General features: G+C 39.8%; 1 protein-coding gene across 1 annotated transcript in view; it reads left to right on the top strand.

The window, feature by feature from the left end:
* The first annotated feature begins 2,109 nt into the window (after window positions 1-2,109).
* Window positions 2,110-14,759, top strand: part of LOC140543173 (leucine-rich repeat-containing protein 38) — a 38,985-nt gene continuing 26,335 nt past the window's right edge. Inside the window, exons 1-2 of the mRNA XM_072666205.1 lie at window positions 2,110-2,603; window positions 2,782-3,741. Of these exons, the coding sequence (XP_072522306.1) occupies window positions 3,114-3,741 (628 nt within the window). The 5' untranslated portion in view covers window positions 2,110-2,603; window positions 2,782-3,113. The remainder of the gene's footprint in view (window positions 2,604-2,781; window positions 3,742-14,759) is intronic.

Genomic DNA, 14,759 nt, shown 5'->3' with positions numbered 1-14,759 from the left:
TTAGCGGTATAACACGGTTTAATAATTAGTCTAATTAAGGTAATTATTCTACTGTAGGTAGCTATAATCATTACAAATCATTACAATCTCATTTTCTATATTTTTGAATATAGATTATGTTTTATTTCTGTTCTACTTCTATTATATTTACAATGGCTTTTTTTCATTACATTTTCATACAGATGTTGTTCCTAGATGCAAATGAGCCTTTGTGATTATATTTAAGTTCTATATATATACCCTAACTGGGCAAGCCAGTTGGCTGATTGACTTGGGTATCTGTTTCATGAATGGATCATCTGAAAATCTGAAAAGGTTAAAATGAGGATCCTGGAACACAATTTTACCAATAAATATTTTTGCAACTGTTTTTCTTAGTTTTACTGTTAAATAAACTGTACAATTAACAATTCAGATGCTGCACTGTGCCACCAGGGGCCTAAAGTTGTGGATTTGATCACTTCAGTTTTCTACCACTTCCCAAAAACATCCATGGTTGGAGACCATGTGTTTTTTAGCCATAGTAAATTGCCCCTGTGCGTGAGTCTGTGAATGGTATGTCTGTGTGGTACTGTGGAAATGGATTGGTGCACTGTCCAAGGTGTTTTCCAATGATTCTGGGTAGGCTCTGGATGTACCAAGACCCTGATTAAGTATAAGTGGATAAGAAGATGAATGAATAATTTCATACAATGGCACAAGAAAAAGCTGGATCAATGAAGCAGTACAGACAAGGTCACTGCTCAGCCTAGGTTTTGCAGCTTTTATAGGTTCTTAGGCTCTTCACACCTGGGCAGACTAACAGTGGGGCTAATACAGAGCAATCAATGTCTGTCCACAGCAAATTGGCTCCTTGGAGCCTTGATTGCAAGGGTTCAATTAATTGTCAGCCTTGGTTAGAAACTGGTGTGCATGCTGTGATTGTTACAGCAAAGCACAATACATCATTTTTAGAGTCATTAGGTTGTTCAAGATAAAAGACTGTCTGACATTGGTCTGAAGGCTTTTAGTATCCTTAAGTCCCTCTAATGAACCAGCTTAATTTCTTATCTAAGAAACAGAAAATAATACCTAGCTTAATGTTCTTTAGGTATTCAAGTAAATAAGGAAAGAATAAGTGAAATTTATTATTTGTAGTTCAGGAAATACTACTACTACTACCACTTTATTGGATTTGTAATGTCATTTCAACTGATAACTTATATAATAATAATAATAATAATAATAATAATAATTAGAAGAAGAAGAATTTAATTACATACACTGACTCCAACACTGTAATAATAAACAACCCTTCTATACAACATTGACAAACATGATATAAACATGTCATGACAGTGTCATTTTGCTATTAGCAATAACTGTTATGACAAATACTGTAATGTTGAATGTCACAACTGTCATACACAGAACAATAACATACTGTCACAACGGTTACCAGAATGGAACACATGACATATATTACAGGGCATTATCTGTCATGACATGCTTTTGGCATGTTATGTCAATGTAGGATGTTTCCATGACAGCAAGTTTATGTACTGATTCTGAACTTGTTATCATCATGATAAAGTGGCAGTGTTTAGCATTTCAAGCAAACTTATAAGACCAATTACACCACTTCCATAAATACAAATCACCCCCCAGACAGCGGTGTACGTGCATTGGTTCACAAGTGGAAATGAAAGAAGCATATGAACTTCTAATGAAGTCCTCTAGAGGCCAGTCAATGTGAAAAATGTTATCCTCTGTCAGCAATTCTTCTCATGCCTGTTTTTGCCCTATTATGACCAATTACACATTTACGTCACAATTCAATCTACTGCAGTTGTCCTCATCTGACTCAACCTTGGTCTACTTCAGTATTTTAATTTGCCTGTCTGGACATCCCTGCTGGAGGAAAAAGAAGCAGAGCACAATATGGTGTTATTACTGTTATTATTATTATTATTATTATTATTATTAGTGGGGATGCCATTAGAATTATTGCGCCTCCTTTCGTTTAGTTACAGGACAGTGTCAGAAGTAAGCGGCTAAGTAAGAGGCTTCTTTACTAGGAAGTGACATCACATGTTGACTGCCAGATGCGTACATTTTATAATAAGCAAGGAAGGCAACGGGAGAGAAAAAACAGTGGTGTGTGAGCGTGCAGCATGCAGATGGACTTCTCCATGGGGGACTGTAATCCGCACGCACACGATATTCGGATTTCTTTGCCATGGCAACAGAGCTAAAAAACGATGCTGTAAAGACTTTGCTGAGGCTTGGTTTGCAGGGGAGCCAGAGAGAAAGGGAGAAGAGAGCAAAGCAGCGAAGTGTTTGCTATTGCATTTCAGCTTGGAATTGAAGGAATATTCCTGTTTTCTCACGTTAGGACAATGGCAGCTTCATGACACCAGGTCTGAAGTGCCTGTGGTCACGATCACAGCCGCTGGTTGCTCCATTGGAGACAAATGGAGCGACGCAACAATTGTACTCTTCAATCAGCATGCTGGAGCAGCTGTCAGCTGGATCCTTTTGTATGAGGCAGGCAGGCGCTTTCCTTTGTCCACTGCATGTAATCGACTGTGGGTAAAATAAAGACAAGCGAGAATCCTTTAATTGTAAGTCACAAAACCTGCTATCGTCCCCTAAAATCTTCTTTAATGCTTTGCTAGTTTATGTTTACCTCTGTTTGTTAATCTCCCCTCCCCTTTCTCTCTCACTCTCCCTCTTGATGTCGCTCTCTCTGTCTCATCGTCTCTCTCTCTCTCTCCCTCCCTCCTTCATACCCTCCCACAGCTTATCTCTCCTCCCCTCGCTCTTTCAAAGCCAGTAGCCTATCTACAGTTCCCTCCACACGCTGCTTGCTACATGATCTCTTGGAGAACCAGTGTCCGCGTCTTGCCCTCTTGCCTCAATGCGAGAGATATCCTTTAGAATTTCAGCGCCAGGACAGCAGGATGCCTTTTTGCAGGCACTGATTCTCCTTCTTTTCTCCTCCTGCCTTTCCCCTTCCCCTCCCCTCTCCTAATCTCCTGCCCTTTGACCCACACCCTTCTCTCCATTTGACAGCCCCTTTTCCTCATCCACCTTCCCTTCCCGCTTTTCCCTCCTTTCACACTCTCTTGACCATGTTGCCATGTGTCTGCCGGCTTCAGCCTCTTCTTGCCTTCATATCATTTGCCTTGCTGACTCAAGGGGAAAACTGTCCGGCCACGTGCCTGTGCCCGGACCCTCACACCGTGGACTGTAGCGGCCGAGGACTCACTCGCCTTCCTGACGAAATCCCACTGGACGTTCGTCGGCTCTTACTTTCTGACAACTGGATCCCCCGGATACCCTCTGACTTCCTTGTGCTGTACAGTGACTTGGTGTACCTGGACCTCAGGAACAACTCACTTTCCCATATTGAGCCAGGGACCCTTAGCACCTCTTCCAGGCTGGTCTTCCTGGATCTGGGCAGCAACAACCTGACTGAAATCCCCAAAGGCACTTTTGGCGAGTCCCGTAGCCTGATCAAGTTGCGCTTGGGCAACAACCCTTACCTGAGCATGGTCAATGAGGATGCCTTCAGGGGGTTGACCTCACTGAGAGAACTTGAACTGGAGCGCAATGCCCTGTCTGGCCTACAGGTGGGGGCACTGAGCCAGCTGCCTTCTCTGCGTGTGGTGAGGTTAGAAGGCAATCCTTGGGTGTGTAATTGCAACTTTACTAACCTCTTCACTTGGCTAATAGAGAACAGTCACAAGCTTCCAAATGGTAAGTTGCTGAGATTATGTTGGTTACATTCTACCTATTAACAATATCTCAGTGTAAGACATCATTAAACTAGTGTTATTCTTTTCATTCCAGTTAGATTTGTAATCAATGCTATTTATAATACCCCAGTTACAAAAGGGACTCCCTCCTGTGGACTAAATTTAGCTCCTTCTGTCCCATCCCCCCAACAAGAAAGGATTTCCAGACTAATGACAGACAATCAAGGGCATTGTTCCAGAAGGGAGCGTAACGAGGACCTTATCAAGTTGCACTGAATACAGGATGGTATTGTTATCTGTAGCTCAGCTCACGTTTATCATTTCTGATAGGAATGTGCTCTGTCAATGTCACACTTCCATCACAGATGCACAGCACCTGACTCTTCCTTTTATGCCCATCTGTGTGTGTGCAAATGTATGAAAAAAATATAACTCTGTTGATATATGAAGAGATTTATTAGAACCTCCTCCTGCTGAGAAACAGTTTGCGTACTACCATTGTGTTTCCACTTGGATGGGCTCAGAAATTAAAGATGGCAGTAGAAGTTTATGAAGAAAGTGACTTGAGTCCCTCTGGTTCACACAATCAAAGTATTTAAATTCAACAGCAAAAGACCCACATGATCTCACATAATGAATGACATACAAATACTTTTACTTGTTTTCTGGGATTAGTTGGATGATGCCTACCTTCTTGTTCCGTTATGAAACAAAAGTTCCATATGGTCTCAAACAATCCATCTAAACAAGCCTTAATGCAAATTCAGATTGCAAAAACATAAATTAAAATAAACAAATAAATAAACAAATCCACCCCAGCTGTCACATTCTCAAAGCCAAGGTCATTTCACAGGGCAGACATTTAGAATGCCAAGGAAAAGGCTGCTTATGCAGAATGATGACCATGTGTATGAGCATAAGATATGACCTTCACCTTTATATTGGATATATTATTCATATATTATATTAAAAATAGTCAGGTTTAGGTAATTATAGTATCAAATGAGCAAGTCAGCACTCAACTCAACTGTGTGTCTTTGAGAATGAGCAGATGAGTCCCTCTCCCAGCGTGTTTACATTTGAACATGACCTTGTGCTGTCTTTGTTTGTTATTCCCTAGTGTATTCTGACCCAAGAGCGGATAAAGTGCTAACCATTTCATAAAGAGATGGATATTTGTACAGTGATAATCAAACCAAAATAATTCCAGTCTCTTTTTGTTTTGATGGCCCATGGTAGCATATTTAGAAATGCAAAAAGTGTTACCTAATGCATCTGATGAAACTTTAACTGAACCATCTTTGAGTTGCCATGATCATGATTTTATTTAGAATCATTGCTTTGAGTATAAATGTTTCTATGTCATTTGTCTGGTGATGCCTTAATACCAGTTTTGACACAAATGTATGGCCTTTAAACTTTATCATCTGTGTAAAGAGAAACACATTTCAAACCAGAAACACCTGCTGCCTATGAAAAAGCAACACAAAGGACACGTGTATTAACTGTTTTTCTTGTAGTATGTTGTATAAACTGATACACAGCTTGCATTAAGGTCGCCCAACTAAGTTAGCCTAATGCATAGAGATGCATAGGGTCTTTTTATACGTTTTAAATGTGATATGAAAATATATAGTGGTACATGTCCCCTTAAATAAACATGACAGCAACAAATACATAATGTTTACCTGTTTAAAATTCTGCATGTGGATTAGGTAAATCCAAAAATAATATGACTGCATCTGTGTGAGTGCCTTTAGTGAAAAGTTTGGGTTCAGTGGCAAGGCACACCTGCAGTCTGGCTGTGGTGAGCTGGCAGAAATACTGCCTCTGGACTGCAAATGCATTTATCATGGACACTCAGTGCCTTCTCTGGCTTGGCATAACAAAGTACATTAGAGAAAAGAGCCAAGAACACACCAGCAGCGTAACAGGGGCCAGGCCTCTGGCGTACCGGCCAACTTGCCCAGCGAGAGCATACTGCCCAAATTGAGTTAGGAGCATGCTTCCTCACCTCACGTTCACTGCTTATTTCTGCATCACTGACTTTTTATGACTTGAGGGAAGTTGGACTGTGGCTGGTCAAAGCCATGAATAGACCAGAGTGACCTTTTTAAACACACACACACACAAGAGGTGGGAGACTGGACCTGCCTTAGGGTTTTTCTGACTGAACTGGCTCTAAAAGCATGGGGGGGAGGGTTTGTCAAGGGTTGAAATATCTTTAGTTTTGTAGCAGTTCATTAGCAAGATGCCTGCTGAAGCTTTTTAACCTCTAATTTGCATGCTTATTTTACAGTTGTCATAACCCCAAAGACCCTAAACTAATTATGCTAATTTTCCCCATCACTGTATGTTAGCTTAAGTGAATTCTTAGCCAGCATTTTCATTTAAGCATTCCCCTTCAAGCTGTCCAGATATTTATAAAAATATCTGATCTTGGAGCAGTCATGTGCTAGCCTTCATCCTCCCACCATTGTAGCATCAAGTGATAGGCTGGGTCCTAGCTAGGAATTGGGCACTACATTTTCTGTGACAGCTCACACATACACTACAGTGGTCATTGTACCCACCATCAGAGAAACTAAAACATGGAGTCTCTGCTATTTAGGTGTTCAGATTTTCTGCTGGGTAAAATATATTTATTTTTTATTGACATTTAAGTCCAGTAAAATGTAAGCAGTAAACTGTCCAGTTTTTGAGGAAACAAAGAAAACTATGTAAATTGTAAAAGAACAAGTCACTGGTTAACAACTTACAGTTAGTCTGTAGCAATGGAAGTCAGTTAATCTTCAAAAACTGATACCAGTTATGGAACAGACTGTGTTACTGCTCTCCCTACCACAGTATTTAGACAACATTTGCACTTTTATTGCTATGATAACATCTGGAAAAAGACACTTAACAAAGAAATAGTATAAGTCTTAAAGGTGTAGCTCTTTCCTTAGAGAAATTACAAATAAATCCAGAATGTTTTAAGTCCCATTTTTATAAGCGTACTATGAAATGAACATGGACGTAAAGCAGTTTTAAAACAGGAATTGAATTGCGGATCCACATATGGGCCCTGCTTGCTTTTATTTATTATTGATTGCTTTAGGATGATACTGGTGTTCTGCAATAAGAACATTATGCATACTTGGTCCAACTTGAAGGTTGGACTTTGACTAGCACAGTTCTATAGAACTGTGCTAGTCAAAGTCCAACCTTCACATAGAACTGTGCTAGTCAGACACCAAACTTAATTTAAATTCCAGTCAGAACAGCCATTAAGTTTAAGTCAGAAAAAAGCCAAAACCAGAAAATCATCAGATCATAAAAATCTAAATATAATACCGGTAACAGAAAATCAGGGTTTATCTGTCAATAAAGCCTAATTAAGATTTCATATTTTAATCAATATTAGATTTTTTTGTTTTAAAATAACACAAAACATAGAAAAGGCCAGAAGGAAAAGTTTGGCCACCCTGGATGCTCAGTACTTAGTAACACTTTTTTCATCCATCTTTAGCTTAAACACAAGCCCAAAGCATGATTGATCCACCCTTGTCCTTTTCATGAAGTTTCTTGACCCTAATATGACCCCTAATATTGACCCCAACAAGTTGCTACATAAGCTACAGCTAATTAAAATTTTTTGCCATCTTCAGTAACATGACTTTAAATTACAACAATAATTTAAATATTATTATAATAATATAATATTAGCACTTTTTTAACTGATCACACTTATCATTCCTAGGCTATTATATATAGTTCACAACAGTAGCTTCAAAAGAACATGTATAGGTTAATAAAGATTTGTTGCATTAAAGATTTGTTTTGATCACCAATACCACCATTTACACCACATTTCAGAAAAACAGACCAAGGCAGACCAAGACTAAAGAAACCAAGACTGTAAAAATGTGAAAAATGTGACAATGTGAGTATGTGTATGGGTTTGCACAGAGGCTTTTGTCCACAGGATTAAGATCCTGGTGGTCACCGCCATGCATCTATGACAGAGGGAAGCTCATTTGGAGAATGAGGATCATTAGATTATCTCAATTATCACCACTGTTAGTGAAATTGTATGTTGTAAGTGAAAACCGGCAAATAGCCCATGGCCAAACGTCTTATTCTGTCATTTTTTTCTTAATGAGTAATACATACAACCTCTGTAGCGAATCAAACGTTAAATACAGTATTTTTAGTAAATCTCTGTCTTTGGCCACTTTACAGAGTTAGGACTTAGTATAACCGTCTTCAGCAAAATCACAGCTTGCAGTTACCTTTTGTTGCTAGTTAAAAGTCTTTAAGTTCTTGTAATTGGAATTTTGTCTCCACTTTTCTTTCTAGAGGGATTGCATTGGCATTTTTTGGAATCCGTTCCCAAAATGTTACTGACAGCAACACAACCCATGATAAATTCACCCCCATGTTACACCATGAAATGCTGATCACTTTCTTCTCCAAATGTTAGGATTTGCCAAAAATATGTGTTGTATGTTGTATAATGTTTAGTTAACTACAGAGACTGCGTCACATATTTCTAGCATAGAAATACACACATAGAATACCAAGATTTCTGCCATGCCTTTTCTCCCATGTGCCCCTTGCATTTGGACCTTCACTTTTGCGATTTTTTTTTGTGATTCGTTGCCCAATGGCTCATACATACATACATACATGCAGAGAATCCAGGGTTTCAATGGATTAAAAAAGCTTCTTAACTATGTGACTGCTTTGGTAGCAAAGATGTACAGAGGTCATTTGATGGGCCAAAATATATCCTGTGTCTAACTAAATCCAATTAGAAATTATAAACCCTGCCACTTCTCTTTATACAAGGTACATTAAGTACTTTTCCATTAAACCCTGAAGTACTGCCACATTCAGGGACTCTAGAAGTGCAATGTATTTAAATGTAGTCTAAAATATCCTCTAAATGATGAAGACACCAAATAAATTGATTAAAAGAGTACAGTATTTTTCAGTTTAAAAACAGCAGAAGTCTTAATCACATTACAAAATTACATTTAAAATCTGTCAATTTGCTTAAAAAACATTAATGTAAGCGTGCAACTAAACAGCATTAAGTGTAAGATACTGTGCAAATGCTTAATTTATTGTATCGTTTTAAACACTTTAAAAATATACAGCTTTGTTGTCTTTTGTCAGTCAGTGAAAGATGTCATTTGTCAGTCAGCCATGGTTCCACTAATAGAACCAAGGAATTCTGCCTTATCACTTTTGAAAGTATAGAGCTTTAAACAAGTGAGACCACTAAAATAAAACTATTAATGAAAGAAAATAAGTTTCTCAGTTGCCTACAGTCTTTATTGACTTAGTTGACTATGCTTTTATATTTAGGGTTTAGTTTAGTTTACATTTACAAAGTTTACATTTACAGAGTTTTTTCTCATATGGCAAAAGGTTTGCACTTAAGATCCAAGAGTAATGTAAATTGCAAATAATGGAAGTTTATGTACGGTTATGTATACTGTATTTTGTGAACCACCTTCCTAAATCATCACCCAAACCCATCACATCACAGTATGACACATTGTTATTAAACTGCTAGTTGTTTTCTTTTAGGTTTGTCAGACCAGGTTTGAGCCCTCTCTCTAGAAACACACAGAGCTGCATGTAGAGCCAGTGCACTGTGTGATTTTACCACTACAGTCACTTATTTGGTGACTAAAATCTCTGGGGCTAAGATGTGCCACTGGCCTCCAGTCTACTACAAGCCACCACCATGAATCTTTTAGCAGGAAAATGAGTGTAAACATGATCCAGTGCTCTTGGCACTGCTTTTGGGTTAAACATGGACAGAGCACATGTATAATTCAGAGCATGACACATCCTGTGATGGCCTGGATAATGAAGATGGCCTGTGTGTAAAGTAGTCATATATTTAACATCAACATACACAGGAATTGTGAATGAAAATGAACCATTTTTGCTAAATATGGCAAAACATTGATTAAAGGGCACTGTTCCTCTTGTATATAAAAAATACAGTACAGTGAGATACAATTAAAGTACAATAAAGTCTTTGGTATGGTTAATGAAAAGGCTGGCAGAACATAACGACTTACAACCATGGTGGTTAGCAGTAATAATATAATGATGAAAAAAGTAAATATATTCTGTTTTCAGGCAAAAGCAACTACAACTACACATGACTAGTTTGTCTGTTTTATCACATGTACTGCTACAACCTAGTTATGGGCTATGAATATTCATAGGCTGAAAACATGGAAAGTAGCCTAATAGTGTTGTCCTAATACTGGAAAATGGAGTTTCCAGCTTCAATACCAGACTCAGCATTGTTTTTAACACACCAGAAAGGGGATGAGATTACAATCTTATGTAGAATTTAAAGAGATTTAAATTTTGTTTTTTTCTAGAACTATTAGCGCAAGCTGAGAACCATTATTCTTCTACTTTTCTTCTTCTTCTTCTTCTTATTATTATTATTAATAATAATAATAATAATAATAATAATAGTGTTGTTTTTGTTGTTAATATTAGAACCAAGCCAACATGTAATTTGAATTAAAGGGTATATTACAGTGGGACAAAAAAGTACCTATGATGAAAATTACAGACCTCTCTCATCTTTCTAAGTAGGAGAACTTGCACAATCAGTGGCTGACTAAATACTTTTTGCCCCACTGGGAGGCTTGATGGCTTATGCATTTTCGTCACAATTCCTTTGTGGCATTGCAAGCCAGAGTGCATACAAGCCTAAGCTTGCATAAAAGGAGGAGGTTCATGTGACAGGGTCAGTCTGTGGATCTCTCCATGGAGTCTATCTTGTTACAGCCACTGATTATTGTATTGTCAGCAATCAGAAAGAGCTGATGACATGTTCTTCACAAAAGAAGCAATCTTATAGGTGTTTTTCAAAACTGTCAGGAAAAATTTACATTTGTATGTAAAAATGTATAAACACACTTTTCACATATATAATTACATTTAAAAACAACCAATTCTTATAGGTCAGTTGTAACTAAGAGTTGAGAGTGGTACCAGCCATTGAAACCTCCTTATTAGTATGCAGGGGTGCTACCAGAGAGTTTGGGTCCTATTAAAAGATATTACACGAAACCTAGGAACTCTATGTACAGAAGGTGCAACCATAAATGGGCAAACATTGAATCATGGAATCACAATGCAATAAATACACATATAGACATTTGACACAGTAAACAGACAGGACAACGCAACTCAGATACACCACTCAGAGGTTTGTAACTTTGCATATGACAAAGGAATGCACAGTCAGCTTATAAGGTCTGTAAACACAGCAGTTACTGAGGTTGAAAAGAATGGTCCTTTTATATACAGTATTTAGCAGCAAGTAACCTGAAAGGTGTAGTCACATGGTGGGAGTATCAATTGAGATGTGTATGTAAATATGTATGACGTATGTGGGTGTGAGTGTGCGTTCTCAGCTCAGTCGTTGTGTTTTGAGAAGTCTGACAGCTTGGGGGTAGAAGCTGGAGCTGGTGGCTGTGATGCTCCAGTACTTTCTTCCAGACAGCAACAGTGAGAATAGTCTGTTTGAGGGTCTGTTTGGTGGTAATCTACAATGCTGGTGGATTTGCGGACATGGTGTGTGATGTAAATGTCCATCATGGAGGGGAGAAACCATGATGATCTCAGCTGTCCTAACTAGTCATTGTAGGGTCTTGCGGTCAGAGATGTTGCAATTCCCAAACCAGACGGTTTTGCAGCTGTTCATGATGCTCTCCACAGTCCCTCTATTGAACATGGTAAAAATGGAAGGGGGAAATATATATATATAACTTATAGTTATAGAAGTTATATATAACTTCTGATGATTTCCACAGCAGACCTGTTGTTGTCCGGCAGGGGGATAGAGTTCTCTGTAGTGTTCTCTGCACATCAGCTGTGGACAGACAAAGTTCCTAGTCATTTGGAGGTATGGTCTTTCTTGCCTTCATGTTGTTCTGGGCGTCAAACTAAGCATCGAAGTTGCTCAGCTCATCTGGAAGGGAGGCATCCGTATCACAAGCATGTGGAGGTGACTTATAATTGATGATGGCCTGGATGCCCTGCCACATGCCAGTGTGTCAGCAGTATCCTGAAAGTGTTGGATTTTCTTTGTATACATGCACTTTGCTTCTCTGATGGCACGGAAAAGCTTGGCCCTAGCTGTTTAAGGCCAGCCTTATCCCCAGATTTGAGAGCCATATCATAGATCCTCATCCCTGATGTAGCCAGTTACTGATTCTGGATACTCCTTCAGGTTGATGGAGTTCCTTAAAGTCCTGCCTCCCTAACCATGTCCTAGTAAGTGACTCTGACATATACAAATTCCAGTAGCGGTGGGCAGTGGCTGTAATCTAGTGTCTCATTTTTACACAGTCAGTGTTGATTTTACCACACCTACCCCACCTTGACTTTTACCATACTGTTCAGCATCTCTGTCTGCATGGAAGCAGAGCAGGCCATCAAGCTGAATGTTCCGGAGTGGAGATCGTCATCCATATTTTTGTAAACACAAAATACACAGCAGTCTCTAGACTCACGCTGGGTAGCCCGCTGTATTGAGAGATAAACCCCTTTTATTATTCCCGGAGTGGCCGCTGCAGCTATGTGCCACGCAGACAGATTCTGCATGCAATTAAACAGCTCCAGCCACATTGAATTGAATTGAATTGTCATTCCATTCTATTACATAACTATACATTACTCAAAACCAGGGCACCCCTGGTTGTTATTTTAACAGTAGTACTATACTTTGAGTAATGTATAGTGTTGTTGATTTAAGTGTAAATAATCCCATCCCATTTAATAGAATATATCTATAAATATACATGTGTGTATGTATTTAATTACTTTTGCCTGCATCACATTACACACATACATAAATTAAATGTGGTGTTTTAGCTTTCCCCCCATATGTTAAAATTGTCAAAAATGTCCATATGCAAATCTGTTTGCTGTATTTATTTTCATCCACACAATCACCAAAATGTGCCTGTAACTACCTCACTTGACAAGACCAATGTTGTCAATTCAGTGTGTATTACATGTAGAAATATTCATACTTTAACTTCTGAACAACATTAACATTTAGAGCATCTAATGAATTGTAGGGGCAAAATGTACACAAAACATACAATTTTTTATTGTTTTTAATTAAATGATGTGTTTGATCAGGGACATACTTCATTCAATGCAAAATATTCTTATTATTGGCGTTGCAGACTCGCTCACATGAGGGAAACCCCTCCTGCTTTCAACTGAATCACGCATTGCCCTCACACACTCATACACTTTCATACACAATCATCACAGTGGGGAAAAAAGTATTTAGTCAGTCACCAATTGTGCAAGTTCTCCCACTTAAAAAGCTGTAATTGACATCATAGGTAGACCTCAACTATGAGATAAAATGAGAAAAAAAAATCTGAAAATCACATTTTCTGATTTTTTAAGAATTTATTTGCAAATAATGGTGGAAAATAAGTATTTGGTCAGTAACAAAAGTTCATCTAAATACTTTGTTATATATCCTTTGTTGGCAATGACAGAGGTCAAACGTTTTCTGTAAGTCTTCACAAGGTTGGCACACTGTTGCTGGTATGTTGGCCCATTCCTCCATGCAGATCTCCTCTAGAGCAGTGATGTTTTGGGGCTGTTGGCGGGCAACACAGACTTTCAACTCCTTCCAAAGGTTTTCTATGGGGTTGAGATCTGGAGACTGGCTAGGCCACTCCATGACCTTGAAATGCTTCTTACGAAGCCACTCCTTTGTTGCCCTGGCAGTGTGCTTGGGATCATTGTCATGCTGAAAGACCCAGCCATGTTTCATCTTCAATGCCCTTGCTGATGGAAGGAGGTTTCAGACGGACTGTTCATTGTCGCCGGAGATTTCAACCACGCAAATCTCAGGTTAGTCCTCCCTAAATTCCATCAACATGTGGACTTTGCAACGAGAGGAGCGAACGCGCTAGACCTTGTTTACACAAACATCCCCAGTGCATACCGGGCGGAGCCCCGCCCCCATCCCGCATTCTCGGACCAAATGTCTATGTGGCTGACTCCAGCATACACACCTCTCATCAGACGCTCCAGACCAGTTCAGAAGCAGGTGAAAACCTGGCCGGCAGGAGCCATCTCTGCCCTTCAGAACTGTTTTGAGTTCACTGCATAGGACATGTTCAGGGAGGCTGCAACTGAAGGTGACTCTGTTAACTTGGAGGAGTATACAGCATCAGTCACTGGCTACATCAGCAAGTGTATTGATGATGTCACTGTCTCCAAGACCATCACCACATGCCCAAATCAGAAGCCATGGATGACTCCTGAGGTGTGTGCGCTACTGAGGACCCGCGACTCAGCCTTCAGAGTGGGTGACAAGGCGGCCCTGAGGAAAGCAAGAGCCAAATTGTCACGAGCCATCCAAGAGGCAAAGCGCACACACGCCCAGAGAATCCACAGCCACTTCAAGGACACGGGTGACACGCGACGCATGTGGCAGGGCATCCAGGAAATCACAAACTACAGGACAATGCCACCGTCCTGTGACAGTGATTCCTTCCAAAGCTGCAGGACCAGACAACATCCCCGGCAGAGTGCTCAGAGAGTGTGCAGACCAGTTGACAGATGTTCTCACGGACATCTTCAACATCTCCCTGCGCAGCTCCACTGTCCCAGCGTGCCTCAAGACCACCACCATCGTCCCTGTGCCGAAGAAGTCCACCTCAATGTCCTGCCTCAATGACTACCGTCCCATTGCTCTCACGCCCATCATCATGAAGTGCTTCGAGAGGCTAGTCATGAGGAACATCAAGACCCAACTGCCCTCTTCATTGGACCCCCTGCAATTTGCATATCGTCCCAACCATTCTAACAGCATCATAAAGTTTGCAGATGATACAACTGTGCTGGGTCTCATCAGTAAAGGCGACGAGTCAGCATACAGAGAGGAGGTGCAGCAGCTGACAGACTGGTTCAACGACCTTCACTGGAATGTAGAGAAGACCAAGGAAATGA

This window comes from Salminus brasiliensis, chromosome 21, assembly GCF_030463535.1.
Source record: "Salminus brasiliensis chromosome 21, fSalBra1.hap2, whole genome shotgun sequence".
Lineage (NCBI taxonomy): Eukaryota > Metazoa > Chordata > Actinopteri > Characiformes > Bryconidae > Salminus > Salminus brasiliensis.
Note: the sequence above shows the minus strand (reverse complement) of the source record. Positions and strands in the feature narration are given on the sequence as shown.